This window comes from Sceloporus occidentalis, unplaced genomic scaffold (genome assembly GCF_023333645.1).
Source record: "Sceloporus occidentalis isolate IW3139 unplaced genomic scaffold, rSceOcc1.0.p SCAF_2, whole genome shotgun sequence".
NCBI classification, from domain to species: Eukaryota; Metazoa; Chordata; class Lepidosauria; order Squamata; family Phrynosomatidae; genus Sceloporus; species Sceloporus occidentalis.
In genome coordinates, this window is record NW_028316982.1 from 233783999 (window position 1) to 233802707 (window position 18709).

At 38.9% G+C, this 18709-nt stretch overlaps 1 protein-coding gene and 1 long non-coding RNA gene across 2 annotated transcripts in view; one reads left to right on the plus strand and one right to left on the minus strand.

The window, feature by feature from the left end:
- Positions 1 to 18709, plus strand: part of LOC149319824 (uncharacterized) — a 168035-nt gene that overhangs the window by 13081 nt on the left and 136245 nt on the right. The window lies entirely within an intron of this gene.
- On the minus strand, positions 271 to 18571 carry DPT (dermatopontin). Its single transcript, XM_089508169.1, has 4 exons — positions 18281 to 18571; positions 13305 to 13430; positions 2969 to 3076; positions 271 to 1940 (listed from the first exon to the last, which is right to left on the minus strand). Exons 1-4 carry the CDS (start codon positions 18568 to 18570, stop codon positions 1874 to 1876), a joined length of 591 nt encoding a protein of 196 aa, XP_089364295.1. The 5' UTR covers position 18571; the 3' UTR covers positions 271 to 1873.

Consider the following 18709-nt stretch of genomic DNA (forward strand, 5'->3'; position numbering starts at 1 on the left):
ACACTACCATCTCTCTCATTCTTTAGGATTTGGGGAACCATAATCCAAACAGTAACTCTTTTAGGCTGTTGTATAAGATTATTCCTACCCACCACCACACTTTTCTCCCCCCCCCCCCCCCGTTGTTATGTACAGTATTAGGAATGAAAACAGAATCTTGACTAGTCTGGAACTTGGCTTAAAGTGGCAGTAAGAGAATATTCAAACATATTTGACCAAAAAAACCACAACCCACATCTAAAAGCTACTGAATCACCAAATTACTTTATTTCTTTACGTATTTATGATATGTGCATTGTAAATACTAAACAAATTAAAGATGTCCCAATACAGGCATTTGGAATGAAGTCCACATTTTGTTTTCATACAGTTGTCTTTTGATTCTGAAGTATCTCTCCTTTTTAGATTTAAATTGCCCCTATGATAGAAACACTGGCTTCAGGTTTATGGTCAAGCTTTAAACACTGCTCAGTAAAGTCTCCCTCTCATTTGTTCTACACAGCAAATGCCAGAAGTATGTTATCACTTTTACGTAAACAGCTTCAGCTGTACAATTGCAAATGCCCTTCCCGGGTAGAATTTAAAAAATCTGGTATTCTTACATTTATTACAGTTCTCCAATTACAAGACAGGACAGAGAAAACATGGATATTTCTAATTTGGTAAACTTCCCATTTACAAAACCAATCTGACATTCCAAAATGAAGACATTAAAGCAACTTCCCCTAATCTAGCACTGTCCAAATGTGCTGAACATTAACTGACTGTTTCATCGTGGAAATTGTAATCCCATAATTATAAAGGACACCAGACTGGAGAAGGCTGCATTAAGGCCATCAAAGAGGACTTCATTAACCTCACTACAATTTTACACATAGAAAGAATCCAAAAAGCATCATGAGGTGTTGTTAATGGGCAATATCAGGAGCTGATTTTTCCTGCCAGACATCTGTATCGTATAATAATACAAATGTGTTAAAATATTGGCATGGGTTGCTAAATTGTGGCATTGACAGTACCTTTGTAATAATCTGTAATCTTAGCTGTGGAGTACTGAGAAGACCACACACAGTGATAGAGTCTGTGTGTAAATGAGTAGCCCTGATATACATCAGCAAAACAAAAATTAAGATGCTTTTGCAATCCCTTTTGAAAATTGATAATGGGGTGTGATGGATGCAAAAGATGCTCTGGAAAAAATCAAGATGTATGTGTGTGTTCATAGATGAGCTAGTTAGCAAAGACGAAATATTACCTAGGTTTATACCAGAAATTATCTAAACACTGTCAAGTAGCTACAGATTAAAAAAAATAGGGAAGCTAATGTCTGGACAGCTTCCCACACACTCATCTATGTATTGTAACTTATAAGCAGGAGTATGGGAAGTGATCAGAGAAAGAGTAGGAGCCTTATTACCATGGGAGCAGGAAGCTGGGCACACACACTACACTACTAAGGTTGTTCTTGCAGTGTCATTTGCCAGGGACATAAATAGGCTAGGAAGCAGGAGAAGCTAAAGTACTCTGCACACATGCTCTGCAGACATTCTGTGAAGCAACATAGTTAATCACTAATGAAAAACCACATGGATGAGTAGAATGGAACAATATTGTACTTACCAGCCCATTTCATTACAGACTTGGACTTCTGCAAAGAACTTAGAAAAATTACTTTTGGACTGAAACACCCAGAATCTCACATACTGGCAGGAGGATTCTGGGGGCTATCATTCAAAAAAGTAAGTTTTCCAGGCTCTGCCACTGTAAAATAGCTGGAGCATAGTCACCATAATGCCTCCCCTCTCTTTTCCTTACACCCTCTTTTCTATACAACCTGCTCCCCCCCAAAAAACACAGCATAGAATGGATACTTCTAGAAGTTGTCAAACTGACAGTCAAAATCTGTCATTCTGCAGACAATAAACTTCCACTGACGATCTCTGCAAGGGAAAGAAACAAAAAATAAGCTTTAATGAGTTGTGAGTAATGATGGATATCAATCCAGGATGTTAAGAAGGAGGAAGGGTTTCAGTCTTGTCTTCTGTGGCAAATTCTTTTCTTTTTCTTTTCTGTTTTTTAAAAAATTAATTATCTATTTGGGAAATTTATATCCAATAAGCAAAAAGTAGTGTGTTTGTCTCTCCTCCCCAACATATCCTTTTTTTTAAAAAACCTATATGGTAGGTCAGGCTGAGAAAGAGTCACCTCATGAGATTCATGGTTTAGTGGAAACTAACATTTGGATCTCCCAGGTTGCAGACCAACATTCCAACATCTACTGGTTGTCACACAAATTTATGATCAGTGTAAACATGTGTTCGGTAAACAGGAAATATGGCAATAATTAGGTCTTTCAATTTTGGCATTTGAAGACCAATTTCAATCATTATTTTGAAATATTTGGCTTTGTATCTTTAACTCACACCAGACCTGAAACTCAAGTCTTCTGGCTCATGGGCAACCCCTTCATTTGATGATGCTTTGAAGTTTGCCATAAGATGCTTCAAGACAGCTGTTTTCTCAGGGTACTATACTCTTTGGAAAAGAGACACAGTCAGGAAGCAAGCCAGAACAGATGCAGATAGGTAGCAAAATTGAGAAAGTGGGGACAAGAAACCTTTTCCATAATTAAAAATGAGCAGCGGAGAGACAGACAGATCATTTTGGTATGTCATTTCAAGTACATTTGAGTTTTATGGAAATTGATGTTCAGACCTCAGATCATTCTGAAGACATTTCCATTTCACTTCTGAAAGTGAAATTGTGACTACATTTAGTGGGAATATTATGGCTCTTCCCCTCAGAGTGGTTTTTGTGCTTTCCATAATGATCATGGTTCCCTCTGTCTTTCTTTGACATGCTTGATATTTTACAAAGCATTTTTATAGTCAAAATCTAATCAGCAGTCTCTTGGTGCTAGAGGGGAAAGTTATGCCATCTAAACAATATTTGAATATCTGAACCTAACCTTTCCACACCAGAGAAAGTTGTGGTGGCACCACGGATGTAGTGATCATAAGTGTACAGCATCATGTCCATATCTTCACCATAGTGCCCTGGATGTTCTGTTGTCAACCTGCAAAACAGAGGGGCAAAGTCAATTTATTTATCTTATGTAAAAAAAAAAAAGTAGGGGGTAGGAATTATAGAAATTAATTTTATTTCAGAGTTTATAACCTTTCCTTTTGGAAGCTTATTCAGGCATGTGGGTGATCTATGCTCATCCAACATCCAATACAACTGTCTATGGTATATAGACAGGGCCATGTATTCTCTCCCTAGAAGCCAAAATGACTAAACTGAGGGTGCTGTAGTTTGGTCACATCAAGGTCATGGGTCTGCAAGCATTTAACAGGGCTGTCTTGGAGATGCTTCATTCCATAAATCAAGGCTGACTTGAAGGCAATTAACAACATGTTCTCTTTAAAAATGTAGGCCAAGAGTCCACAATTACATTCATAACTACAGTATGTAATTGTAGTTACAAATGGCCTAAGGAATTGTTGTATAGAGCAGCTGTAGTCACATATTAAATAAATGAGATTAAGAACTTTATCGCATTGGCTCCTTCCGTTCCGTTTTGAGCACGGAACGGAAGGAGCAGGGACGAGTGCGGAACGAGTGGGGGACGGATTTTACCACACGCACCCGTCCCTCATTTGTTCCGTTCCCCCTCTCTTCCGTTCTTAATCTGTTCCAGAGGGGGAAATTTTTGAGAACTGTTCTGAACAGTTCTCAAAAAGCGTGCCCTTTGGAACGGAATGGGCAGGGAAGAGAGGGGGAACGGAACGAGTGAGGGACGAATGTGTGCGGTAAAGTCCGTCCCCCACTCGTTTCCGTTTCCTGTCAGGCCGGGCCAAGAACCCGGTGCGATAAAGTTCTATGTAAACACAAGAGGAGAGGACCATGGTTGTTCTGCCTGTTCCATCATCTTCTCCATATGCATATGTCTCTACAACATTGGAAACCAAGGGCTTTGGATCACATGTACTTATGTACCAGAGGCTCTGTTCCTTAGGGGACATGTACTCCCACCATCTTGTGTTTGTTTAATATGTAATGCATAAGTAAGACTAGATAAGAGTTAATATAATTTTGCTATTAAAATGTGAGTGTAGTGATGGCTTCATTTTTGGGAGGCAATGCTAACATGCAAGGGAATAAAATATTTAATATACTATCAGGTTGTTGTTTTTTAAACCACTCAGATGGTTTAGTTCATCTATTAGAACAAATGCATGTTTTTATTCATGATAGACTTATGTGCCAGACCTTGGCAATAGTTGTGTTCCTGGCAGTCAAGTTCAGCAGAGCTGGTTGTCAGCCAAGTGAGCTGGAAGTAAATATTCAATCCAAAGCAAATGACAATTGAATTCCAGACCAGCGAATAATTACCAGAAGGGACAAAAGCAGTCAAGACTAGGCATGGGTCAGGATCCAAAAGAATTTAGAGCAGGGATGAGCAGAACAGAGCTTGGGAAAATTATTATTTTGACTAAAACTCCCATACAACTATTCCCATAACACTTTCTGGCCCCCCTTTCCTACTCTTGAGTAGGAGGGGAGACACTTGAAGTCTATGTAGCTGGCACTACCCTTATTTCACCCCATATGACTCAGTAACCTAGTGAAATTTATTGTGGGATTTCACTTGCACTTTTTCCAACTCTGACTCCGCAGAGACTTTCTCTCCCCCTTCAATGGGAAATGAGAATCCAGTACACATGCATACATGCACACATTGAGCAAAGGCAGAGGAAGAAAGCAAGGAAAAGAGATATACTTGTCCCTCCCTTTTCATGCACTTCGAGTCTGTGATCACGCTCTTCGTGGGAGGGACAAGCAGGAAGGGATAAAATGGCGGTACACACCTTAGGTGCTCGCACCATTATTTTCAATGGGATTTACATACAGTATTTGCAAGTCACCATTTTTGCAGGGGGTTCTGAAACAGATCCCCCACAAATTAGAAGGGGCTACTGTATTTCAAAGGAAAGTTTATATTCTACATCAGTAAGTTTACATTGGCAAAAAGGTGTCTAGGTGGTCCCTGCTTATCTGACAGATTAGGGACCAGAGCACTGTCAGAAAGTGAAATTGGTTGTAAAATGGAACCCTGTTATTATTATTTTTAGCTTGCAAATGCATTTTGGCCAAGAAATAATATTGAAACACACTATATGCACTATATCTTTTGAACGCATGTAGAAGCTAAATAGTACACAACTTAAAACAAGTTTCAGAGTTCCCAAGCCCAAACTGTGGAAGCAAGTGGTATCCAGTATCAAAACAGTTCGGAGTCAAGAAAGGGAGTCGTGGTAGTGAAGTCGTTAAACACTCCAGATGTTGTCGCTCCATTAGAGACAGATTTCTAGGTAGGTGTGGTAGCAGCCGAATCATTAAAAAGTCCATAGGTTGTAAGGTTGCACAAGCTGTTGGGAGGAAGACTTTCAATGCACGTTAGATGAAACAGGACTATGTTGGAGGAACTGAAGGAGATCATTGAGCCTCTTCACTGGAAACATCCACTTCAATTTCATTATTTTTCCAGAGGGGGGCTTTGATGGAGATCTTACAGGGGCTAATGTTGCTGTCGATGCTGACAGCTCTGAATCTGAAAGGTTAGAGTTGTGACAATGGTTGTGGATGTGGTGTCTTGAAATATGAAAGTAATGATGCCTGTCGCACTGATGACTTTCACCTTTCTCAAAGAAGTTCTCTGTAACAGGCTATTTGGTTTTGAATGCCTCTATTTACTTTTGAATTTCTTTCAAAATTGGGACCCACCATTTCCCAAAATGCAATTGCATCCTCTCCTTTCACTATTCCTTCTTGCAAGGCTAAAACATATGATAAGCAGGATTTCCTGTTCTCTGAACTGCCATCTCTGTTCTTCAACTAACAGAAGATTCTCATTAGTTAGGGCCTCATCATGCAACCCAAGCAATTCTTCAACATCCTCAGACTGGGCTTCCAATTCTAATTCCCTTGCCATATCATTAATATTTGAAGTGATTTTCTTTACTGGACCCTTAACACCTTCAAAATCGTCTGAGTGTGGGAATGAGTTTCTTCAGAGTTGTTTCTTTAACTTTGCCCCATGATCTCTAATTATTTTAGTGTTGTCTAAGACAGTGAAGACTTTCCAAAAAGGTTTTAATTTATTTTGCTTGATCCCCCAGAAATATAATTATCTAATGCACTAAAGCCATTGCAAGCATCCTCCTTAGGTAGAAAGATCTGAATGTTGACATCACACCTTGATCCATTGGCTGCAGTAATGAAGTTGTGTTTGCAGGAATGAAGGCAATTTGATTTTCTGTGAAGAAATCAGTCAGATCTTTAGTGTGGCCAGGAGCATTATCAACAATCTTAAAGAGAATGTTCTGTTCCCTGCAATAAACTTCAGCTGTAAGCTTGAAATATAATATGACATCTCAAGTATTTAAACATGGCTATCATGTCACCTCTTAACCACCTCTTCTCCAAGCTGAACATACCCAGCAAACTAAGTCATTTCTCATAGAGCATGGTTTCCAGATCTTTTACCATTTTCACCATCCTGCTCTGGACACATTCCAGCCTGTCAATATTCTTCTTGAATTGTGATGCCCAGAACTGGAAACAGTATTCCAGGTGAGATCTGACCAAAGGAGAATAGAGTGGCTATTGCTTCCTTATCTTTCCAGACACTATACACTGATTTATGCAGCTTGGCATCCCATTGCATGTTGCCACACCACTCTGTTGACTCCTATTCAACCTGTGGTTTACTCCTAGATCCCTTTAACATGGACTGTTGCCAACTTTTTAACATGTACTGCTTCTACCTCCTATCTTCACCCTTCCTACCTCTGAGTCTAAGGAGATTATCACATGCAATCTAATGCGACATCCTTGATGGGATAGATACACATTTAACTGGTAATGATGGATCTTACTGCATTCCCCGTAGGCAGCCTGTAGGCAGCCTGTATGCAACCCAGCCTTATCCCCTTATTCTGACAGCAGCTTCTTATCCTACATACAAATTACATGTCAGGGCGATCAGATGTTGTAGCTCTCACATTTCTCTTAGTGGAATCCATAGTTTTTCATGATTTCTGCAGTCAAAGGCTTTGCTGTGGTCAATAAAGAACATGCAGATTTTCTTCTGTAATTCTCTGGTGTGCTCTATTATCCAATGCATGTTTACTATGTGATCCCAAGTGCCTCTTCCTTTCCTGAATCCAGGTTGCACACTTAGGATTTCATGCTCCATATATGGTAGGAGTTTTTGCTGCAGAATTTTGAGCATAACTTTACTTGCATGGGAAATTAGTGCAATTCTCTTTTCTCCAGCTTTCTGTTAGCTCTTATTCAGCAACCTGAAGAGGATTATAATACAACTTCACTCTGAGGCAGACGGCTTTTGTTTACATTGAGCAGATCATTAAGAAAAAAAACTTTAGGTGATTTGCCTAAATACCCACAAGAAACCTGTGTCAGAATGAGGAGTGATAATTAAAAAAGTGGACTTCACTTTGTTAGTCTTATATATCAGAGTCTATACTGCCCATAACTCCCTTGTATTTTATGTTATTTAAAAAACACTGAATTTTTTCTGTAGTTCTACATAATTGCATGTATGTTCTACAACCTTGTAATTTTGCTGGGTACATTTACTTTTCCCTGTACATAGCAGACATGATTTAATTACACATAATTTTTCCATCTTCTCCCTCTCAAAAGACCATCCAAACATTACAGAACAGCATTCTCTAAGAATAAACAACAACAATCAATGCTGAAATTCTGGAATCAGTTAAAATTCTTGAGGTAATTTGGCTCATGTGTCTGTCAGGCTGATTGTGCTATGTAAAACAATTTAATCTTCATTTGCATGTGCAGGTGTGGATGGTAGAAATTCATGTTCATGTTGTGTTGTTGTTGTTGTTGTTGTGTGCCTTCAAGTCCTTTCCAGCTTATGGCAGGGGGGGACACTAGCCACCACGATTGCTTTTATCATGTCCCACTCACTGGCCCCACTGTTGTTCATGAACTGCATACCTTCCAACATTTCACAGAAGAAAAATGGGACACATGTGGCCAACCAAGATCAGGGTGTGGTCATGATGACAAAAGTTATTAATGAGGCAGAACACACAAGCTAGGCTGCTTCAGTTTGCTTTTGCCTGAGCCTACTAGAATGGGCATGATCCTGCCCTCTTCTCTCCTTCATCCTAAATTTTGTAATCGAGTACTAACTACTTTTATACTTTGAACTCACTTTGCACCAATGGAAGTAAGCTAAGGAGAAAGAGGAAAAGTGGAGAGAAGAGACAAAAACTGGGGCATTTTAGTAGCAGCTAAAAAAGTGGGATGACAAAGGATCAATTAGAACTGTCCCTGCCAAATTGGGACAACTGGAGGGTATGGTGCTGAAGCTGGGACCTTACCCTGCTCTGGTGGAATCCCTGTATGATTTGGAAGCCTGGTTGTGTAGTGTTCTAAACTGGATGAGATTTCTAAATCACACAGAGAGCTTAACAAGTGTTCGGCTAAGTTACTGTGGGTGGCAGTGGCTATAGCTATCAGAATCTAGGGGAAGGCTAAGCTGGTTGGAGGATTCTAGGAGCTCAGTCCCTAAAAGTAGTGTTTCCATACTGTGGCCTACCAAAGTATAACCAGAGAGCATCAGTTTCTTTCTTGCAGATACAGTAACCCCACCCTACCCCATGCATGCATGGAGAAAGGAACAGACATACCACAGGAATGGAACTAGCTGTGTTTATGTTTCAGAAATGCAAGGCAAACTTTTCATTCTCTAAGAAGATACAGATATTAATATAGGTGGATGCAATGGGATTATTTTATAATGACATATTTACATCATCTATTAATTCTTTTTAAAGATCCTTTCATACAAATGCCAAGACGACACCAGGATAGAGCTTGGCAATATTTCTCGGGGGTGGGTGAGTGGAAATCCCAGAATTCCCCAGCCAGCACATCCACGAACCAAGCTAGATGTGGGATTCTGGGAGTTGTGGTCAAAAAAATGAATGTTTCTAAACTCTGCAGTTGGACTCTCAGCACAAAACCATAAAACATAGCTGAATGGGGTAGCCTTTCCCATGGAAGTATACCTTAACCTACTTTCCAACTCAGCAGTGTTAAATAAAAATGTTTCTGATAAAAGAAAAAAAAAAACACCTCAGTTCAGCTAGTAAACTGTGGTATGGAAATACAAATAGCTGCATAGAAGTGAGATTGGTAAGTTAAAGTTTGTGCCAACAAACAGGATTCCAAATACATTTGGCTTTATAAAATCCCACTGTGTTGCAGTGGCCAGTATGCATTCATAAGGACTCTTTGATTTAATCTTGATTCATGGGGGGAAATTGCTCAATCAGTCTGCTAGCTCTGAAACTTAGCTTTGAATCTGTAAAGTGGAAATAATAATGGTTCAAGGATTCATGTTGAAAAGTATGCTTATTTATCCCTCAAAACCCTTAGGCCCCCATGTTTGCCCCCAAACCACACAGAAAGTCTGTCAAATACATTAAAATATGTGAAAATACTGTCACCCCACCCTCATAAGCATCCCAGAACTCCGTCTAAATAGCTCTTTTCCTTTACAATTCCTCTCAAAATGGCAACAGGAAATGATATCACTTTCTGTTGCCATTTTAAGAGGGACTTTATAAATAAAGGTTAATAATAATAATAATAATAATAATAATAATAATAATAATATAGAGGTATTTGAGTTTTTTGTGGGTGTGGTACAGACCTAGCTGCTGGCCCTGCTTGTAAAATTTGTATAAATCATCCTTTAAGATTCATAGTAAATCATATGCCTCAAGATAAGGCAATATTTATATACCAGAGGACCGGAACCAGATTTATGTCTAAATTCAAAATGCTAGTCCCAGTTTAAGAAGTTTATTGTTTACTTTTTTAATCCAGTTCAAGCCTCCCAGGATGGAGCCAGGACATGGGATGGAGGTGGGGATAATTGCTCACTAAACTGCTGCCAAACTGCCACCTGCCATCAGCCTGGGTCCAAGCCGGGTCCTAGCCGTGCTCTACTAGCACTTTTTAGAAGCTGGAAAGCTTCCGACTTCTAAAAAGTGCTGGTGGAGTGCATCTGGGTCCCTGCTGGGACCCAGGTTGATGGTGGTTTGGTGGCAATTTAGTGAGCAATAATCCTCGACTCCATCGTTCATCCCAGCTCCAGCCTGGGATGTCTGAACCAGATTAAAAACGTGAGCGATAAGCTCTTTTAAAACAGACCCCCTTGAACCAATCAGAGTTATTGATTTTGATAAATATTGATTTATCATTCAGTATCCCTATCCTAATTGAGACAAGCAATTGGACTTAAGTATTGGTAATATGCAGTGCAAACCCATCGAAACCAATGAAATTTAAGTTAACTTGAGATTCAGCTCAATGGGACTACAATATAGCTACATCTGGACCCATGCAAAGGCTTCAAGGTGAAAAATGAAATGAAATATGCTGTAGTAGTGTTCTTTCTCACTCACAGAAATATAAAAGAAATTCCTTCATCACTAGAAGCACATCTTCATGGTGGCCAATACCTTAACAGAGAGCATCTCCTGCTAAGACAGACTTTGGCAGGACTCCATTATAAGACAGAGCTTTGGCAGAAAAAAGAGACGTTACTGAGAGGCCCTGCAGAACATCAACTCACACAAGGATGGAAGTTTGGAAGATTTTATTGGGGGAAGTCCAAGATTGTTGTTTGTTTAAATTCTAGACTTGTATGCATTGTTGCTGCATGTGGGTCAATAGGTGGCTAGACAAAGGCACATAAGCATTTCATGAATATATAACTGAACCCTTCTTGCTCAGCTTTGTTTGCCTTAGATATTTTGAATTGTTTAATTATTTTAAGAAGCAAGTTTACTTCAGTTGCACAACTAAAAAGCATGTAGGTGAGTAAAGTAGTTATGTCAACCCAGTGTTCTCCAGCTAGTTTGGCCATTATCCATACATAATATGGCCATGCTGGTAGGGTGTGTGTGATGGGATTTGCATTTCAATGCATCTAAAAGTTTGGGAACCTTATGTAGTTTCAACAATTCAGCTGCTCAACACTTTGCATCAATGCTAAGTTATTAAGCCTGATTTTTTTAAAATGCAGAAATAACACAAGACTACTCTTCTGTGCTAAATTATTTAGGAACAAGCCCCACTGCAAGCTGTTTTTAAATATGCATGGAATTATGCCATAAGAAAATGGGGTCCACCAACATTTATGTAATTAGAAATACAAATGAGCCAGAGGTTTTTGTAAGATGAATGTAGGGTCAAGGCCAGGAGATCGGTGGTGTAACTTCAACATCCACATCAAAAATGGTCAATATTACCTTGATCCTACATCATGCTGGCACTGAATAAATCTACATTCCCATAGTGACATAGTGGTTGCTTTATACCATCCTTCTGGTGAATACAAACATCATGTGACTGATTGTGCATCTGCTAATGTGCCTGCTTATCATCCCATTGTACAGTGGGGATTGCACAATGGCTATTTCTGAAATCTCTGTGAATAAAGTGGCATATTGAAGGCACTGATGAATAATTATGTGCCATCCAATAATGTCCATTTACACGACTGGAATCCCAGTTAGAAGAAATCCATTGAATGAATGATTGAATGGTGAGCCAACATATAGTTCAATCCAATTGTTTCAGTGGCTTTACTCTAGTCAAGACTAACAACAGAATTTAGGCTTATGTGAAATGGTTACACTTATAGAACTCCATTTGCACAACCATGAACTGAATATGTCTGTTGCAAAATGCCACAAAAGCTCATATGTATGAAAATGTGTATGACAACAACACAATATCTATATATGCATGCATGCATGCATGCAACCTTTATATCAATATGGGATCCAGCAGTGTAGTGTAGTGGGGCAAGTGTTGGAGCATGCCTCTGGAAAACAGGCTTCTAATCCCTGCTCAGCCGTGGAAACACACTGGGTGACACTAGGCGAGTTGCACATTCTCAGCCTCAGGGGAAGCCAATGACAAACCTCTTCTCAACACATCTTGCCAAGAAAACCCTGTGATAGGGTCACCATCAGTTGGAAATGACTTGAAGGCACACAACAGTGACAACAACATACAGATCCATTTATCCACAGTAAGTGAAGGAAGAATAAAATGAACTGGTAGGAAACATAATCGCTGTTCCAGCTTTGGCTCATCAGGGTGCATTTATTGGATTATGCTGGCCTAGACCAAAGACTGGAAAGATTAACTTTTGATTACAGCTCCTCAAATCCACCAGTCAGCATGCTCAGTGGAAGACCAATTCTAGGAGTTGCAATCCTAAAAAGGTTTTTTTTTTCCTCTTGAGCTCTGGTCCAGAAAGGAAGATGCAGAGTTTAATTTTGGAAATGAGAAGTTCGTGGAAAGATCCTGCTCTCTATGAGCTAGAACCAGTGGTGGAAATTTCAAGAAGGTGTGTTTCAGTTTAATAAGAGTAGAAACTTTTAAAGAACTGTTCAGCAGTGAACAGATGGTCTAATGAGGAGGCAGACTGACCTTCCCTGGAGGTATTAAGCAACAACTGGATGGACATCTGTCAGGGATAGTCTACTTGCATCCACCTTTATAAATCCTCTACTGAGAAAGAGGTTTGGATGAGACGATCTTCAAGAAATCTTCTAGTGCTACAGTTCTATCATTCTAACCCTCCAATGGCATATTTTCTCTACTGTTTGCCTTTATAAACCTTGTTCTTAATTCTAAGTGTGTCTGTACAGGCTGAACTTTCTCAGTGGTGAAGTAGAAAGCACTCTGCATATTTTCTTTAAAACATATTATTTCATGTCTGCATATGTGCTGTGGTCACAGAATGGAAGGAAGGGTATTAAATAGATGCATTTTTCTCTTCTACTCCAAGAAGATGGGTGAGAAAGGAACACTTTTAAAAATTCTTAGGATATTTGTTTTGATCAATTTGTTTTGATATTTGTACTTGATCAATACTACTCCTGAGACAGCAAAGGAACAAACAAAATATGTGAGATACTTTAAAGAGAAGAGTGAATTATGAAAGTGCATCATATATATTTTATTCGTTATAAATTATACCATTTCCAGGGTAATATTAATGTATTCTTTACACTGAGGTTTGCAAGCACCTAATTTCTATTCCCTCTATCATTCCCATTGCTGATAGGCTCTTCTGCACTGGACTCTTCAGCTGTGGCAAATTGATTTCATACTGATAATGTATTCTCAGTACATTACAAATGTTTCTGTAAACTCACCAACATGAATATGGACATCTTCGGCTGTAGCGACAGCAATAAAATTGCCACTCCCGATCAAGTACAGATGGAAAATACTGGCTCTGAAATCCTGCCACCAGTCCATTATTTGAACATGTTTGATACCTGTAAAGAGAAAACACCAAACTGAAATCAACACAAAATGATGTTTTTTTAAAAATCCACTTTCAAATTCCAAGCACTTTGTGGAAGGTTATTGGAAGTTAACAATAAATCATAGGCCATACGTGTCACAAATTCCTGTCCATTTCACTTAACTGCATATCATATGTTTCACTTTACAAAAGACAGTCCTCTATTTGGAGACATTCTTTATTTGAATGGCTGACCAGTTCAAGTCATGTTTAAAGATTAAGCAGAAAACTATAAGAAAGGGAAAGCAAAGACCTTAGAAGCTGGGCAGTAGATTGAGTAGGCAAACATACAGAAGGCCATCTGTATCTTCTTCCCTATGGTGAGAAATAATATATTTCCAATTACATTTTAGTAGCAAATTCTTTCTCAGTTTGCACTGATATACTGTATTTTCTGGCATATAAGACTACTTTTTAACCCAGGAAAATCTTCTCAAAAGTCGGGGGTCATCTTATACGCCTTATAGGGCGGGTGTTGAAACTTCTGGGCTGGACTGGAGAATCTGCGGTCACCGCATATGGTGGGGAAAGCTCAAAAACAGCCACGTTCGCATCCCTGCCATATGCAGCAACCGTATGAAAGCAGCAAGGGTGGCGCTGTACAAGTATGGTAGAAGAAAATCCACTCACCAGGATTCGTGGATAGAAGTGACTTAATGCAGTCCTGATGACGAGGTGAGGGGGAGCCTCACTGGGAAGGTAAAAGTGAAGGGTGGAGCAAGCTGCAGGCGTCCGGGATGCCTGGGGTATGGAAAAAAGAGCTGTGTTTGCGCTCTGATAGTCTTGGAGATAGAGAGGACTGGGCAGGCAGCAAGAGCTGACCAATCGAAGCAGGCTTTGTATACAACAAGTTTTCCTGCTAAATACCTGCATGTCATAAGCATTTGAATTAAAATTACCATATTGAAATCAAATCTGATGTTTTTAAAATTTTTATTTGTTTTGCATTGGAAGAGGGGTAGTCTTATACGGCGAGTATATCCCAAACTCTAAATTTTAACTGGAAAAGTTGGGGGTCGTCTTATATGCCGGAAAATATGGGTATATGAATTTGTGAATGGAAAGTTTATGAAACCCTGTGCTCTCTTTTGTCCTTTTTTTCGGAAATGACTTTCAGCTTTGGAGGTCACCTGTAAACAGAAATTCTGGGACATGTGGGCAAAAAAATGACTTTTCATAGTTGTAGGTTCAAAAGCTCCGTCCTGTGCCTGTGGGTAGTGAGGCAACAACTAGGCCCTTTGACACTAGACAGTTTTTGGGCTAAGATTCCACTTTAATTGCCATGGTTCTGTCCCATGGAATCTTGGGATTTATAGTATAAGGAGAGGCATTTAGAATTCCCAGTCAGAGAACTCTTGTGCTTCTGCAGACAACACTTAGGAAATCATGAGGATTTCAGCCCCCATTGGCAAGAGTGAGGATTCATTCAGTAATGAAGAATTTACGTAGACTAGCAGTGAGTGTTTTTTACAAGCATGTTGTGGGAAGCCAAATCTATCAGTACTTATAATGGAGCTTCAACTGCATCAAAAATTGTGAAATGATTTCCCATAGGCAGTATTTCCTGTATTTTGTCTTCCAAACCCCTAGCAGATAAATTACTAGTACTGCTTTATTATCAAAGCCAGACTACTATTTGAACAAGATTATTTCATATGCTTTTCCTTTTCTCCCAAACTGTTAGGCTTACTGTGGAATATCATCTTAAAATAATACCTGGAGTTAATGACTTGGCTGTGTCACACTTTGTACCTACATCAAGGAAATTGTTATTGCAAATTGGCACAAAGGTGGCATGGGCAAAGTGTATTCTGTAAGGCTAGCTTAAAAGGTCTGATCTGAATTTCATCTTCAATTTGTTGAATGAAAACCAGAAGCCTTCTGAAGGAACATTACCTCACTTGCCTTTGTAGCCTTGTGTTACTAATAATTCCTCATTCTTACTTTATGTTTTCTTTCCATCTTGTCAGTAAGGCAAAAATAAGTTTTTTTTTAAAAAAAACAGATACTTTAAGATACATTTTTGGGAGAGAAAAAGAATCTGAATCAAACCAGCCCAGCTAATTACACTGACTATTTTTACAGTAAGTTATTGTGACATCTTATATTATCACAAACTCCATGGCTAAATCATGGACAAAGATTTGTAAAGTCTTAGACTGCAATGGCAACTTATCCAACTGGGCATGGTATTCATTCTTGCCAGGGGCTATGCACCATTGTGTCTCAATGTCCCATCTAGTTGAACAGATTTTTCAAGTTTTAATAACTGTAAACCACCCCCACCACCACCCCCGCCGACGTAAACACACATAATACATTTGATTATGGCCTCAACTATGCTATGGGGAGAGATCTAGGCTGAGAAGCAAGAGGTTTCAGGGTAAAATCCTTGATTAGCCCTGAACCTGACTGGTAGATTTGAGTAGATTTTGCCTAGCCTATTTTATCTAAAGATGTTGCGATGATATAATAATATAAAGTATTTGACACTGGAGGCTTGTGATTAGATGGAAAATAACTGAATATTCATAGTTAAAATTATTTCTTGAACTGCCTTAGCTCTCACACTGCAGTGGTATCTCACACAAGATATTGTTGACATTGATTGTGCATTTCTGTGCATACATGGAGAAATGTACAGCTGAATGTAAAATTTCTTAATGAGAGTCATAAACATTAAAGCACCCCCCTCTCTCACACTCTCTCTCTCTCACACGTATGCACATGAGGGTGGGGGAGAAGCTCCTTTTTAAGGACACAGTTTCAGATCTTCTTTCAGCAGAGAAATAGAGAAACCCATCTCTTGCAGGCCCTCCTTTTGTGCCAAAGGAATATGAACAAAGCCAAGAGACACATGTAAAGATGAACATTATTAGTAACAGATGTGAAAATCTTTGGTGGAGTTCCATTAATATGATCATCTTTAGGCAATTGGGTCATGGGTTTCTAGGAAGATAGTTTGTCTTTGTTCAGCTTTATATTTTGGCAGAAGGATATTAAAGAATAAGAATGTGTGCATCTAAACTGTTAAGTTTCCTGGTATATGACTACCTGCGGAACAGAGGAAGGGGAATGTGGAGAAGAATAACTTTTTTCATTCAGAGCCAACATGGTGTAGTGGTTTGAGCATTGGACTACAACTTTGGAGACTAGAGTTTGAATCCCTGCTTGGCCAGGGATGATCTTGGGCAAGTCACATACTCTCAGTCTCAGAAAACCCCAGGGTTGCCATAAGTTGGAAATGACTTGAACAACAATATAGCTTTTTACAAAGCAGCCATGATGTATCATCTGCTAGAGTACTAGAGTAATTGGTGGACTCTCCTTGCTCTGATGAATGAATGGAATTATTAGTACACTTTCATGTGTTACAGTAGTTTCAGAAACAATCAAGCTTTCACATTAGCAGAGAGGATATCAGTATTAGGATAATAATCAGAGTCTATATGCCTCTTTTCTTTCTTTTGATGGAATTTCTACTTCACACCAGCAGTTTAAAAGGTCACAGGTTATTTCATTTAGATGAAGATCTTTGGTTAAAATTCAGTGTGTTTTACTAGCTGAACACATGCAGTAAAAAATTAAGGAAGTACCACTGAGTTTTATGGAACTCATGCCCAGAAAACTATGCATAGAATTGCTGTAAAGCCCTAAAAATAATTATATTTTAATCATGCTTGTATATATGTATGTTTGTTATCTGTGTATTATTATGGATTTTTAAAAAACAGTATTAAAAATGAGAAGCCTGAGTGGCACCAATACCCATGTCATTCTGATGCCAAGTCAAAAAATGGCTTGTTATTAAAACCTTCAGGGCCTAATTCATTTTATCCAATTTGTATATATACTATGGTCGGTATTATTTTAAGTTGTTTTAACTGGTTTAAAATTATCTAGTCCTAAATGATAAATGTTTTGAGATATATTAGTCTTTTAAAACTATTGTTACTGTTTTTTATATATATATATATATATATATATATATATATATATATATATATATTCTGCCTAAAGATATGGGGGAATTCAGTGCACCTACATGACCCAGTATTATATATAAATAATACAAAGAGAACCTGGGAACTGAAAATGTAAAATAATATATCTTTTGAGGTGGTAGATCATGTTTCCAGCAGTTACAGAAGTAGATCATTCTGAGTTCGAAAGAATTTGATGCCAAGTCATTAAGTATAGAATCCAAACTTAAAATTCTTCTGTGTCTTCCAACAAGCGTCCTTAATTTATATGCTGATTCTGTACTGGATGAGCTGTTCAAATTGTTGAAATGTCAGGCAGAGATCAACAGTTCTTTTAGCTGAGTTTAAGACGATTAAATAGAATTTTAATTGCTGTGTACTCCTTCCCCTCTCTCCTTGGCATTATAACTTTTTCTAGTCAATCAGATTGTACATGTTTTCCTGCTACTTCCACTATCTGTTTAGCTAGTACCAATAGACTGACAAAAGAAATGAATCTATATGTGAGAAGCAAAGATTCTTTACAATAAAATACAATATTGCCAATCAGCAACTAAAGTTTTTGTGAGCAAGGGTATAGATATGAGAACATCTACAATGCAGCTCTCCAAAAGAATGGGGCAGGATTGGTGGCTGTCCCATCAAGAAAATAAGGAGTGGGATCATTACTACAGATTGCTGGACTGACCAGCTTAAGCAGATCACTATCCCATTAACATGCATTTCTGTGACCACTGCATACATTGCAATTATTATCTACTGCATCAAGCTGACAATGCATCAGATGACTGGTTTCTGGTGTCATCTCCTAAAGCAAATGAAAACATGATTTTCCTACCATTCTAGTCCTGCTCTGTTGATCTCTTCCCACCAACACTCTGTTGGCTCTCCCAAGGTGTGCGGAGTAGGCATGCAGGCATAGTTCCAGAGTCGGTCGGAGCCTTCTTTTTTGCTGAAAGTGCTCCTCACTGCCACTATTACTTGCCCATGTGGACACTGGAAGTTGAAGCCCTGCCGATACACATTGACCCAGTCATCATCACCCCCATAGGAGTGGTAATAGTCCCCATATTGGCCCCAAGCCCCTGTGAGCAGAAGCAGGAACACAGAAAGAAGACAGAGGTCCATGTTGCTTGTGTTTCTGGCTGTAAAACGCCCAGCTGGTTTGTTGTGCTGGCTTATTTATATCATGCCTAACATTTGGATTCCAGATGTGGAACAGCTAGCTCCAAATGTTATGTGTCACTGTTCAGCCAAGCATCTCTTT

Coding starts and splice junctions, on each gene's coding strand:
- DPT (XM_089508169.1), bottom strand. CDS start 18,570: ATGGACCTCTGTCTTCTTTCTGTGTTCCTGCTTCTGCTCACAGGGGCT. Junction 13,431..18,280: donor AACAGAGCAGGACTAGAATG/GTAGGAAAATCA, acceptor TTCTCTTTACAG/GTATCAAACATGTTCAAATA. Junction 1,941..2,968: donor ACTTTCTCTGGTGTGGAAAG/GTTAGGTTCAGA, acceptor TTTCCCTTGCAG/AGATCGTCAGTGGAAGTTTA.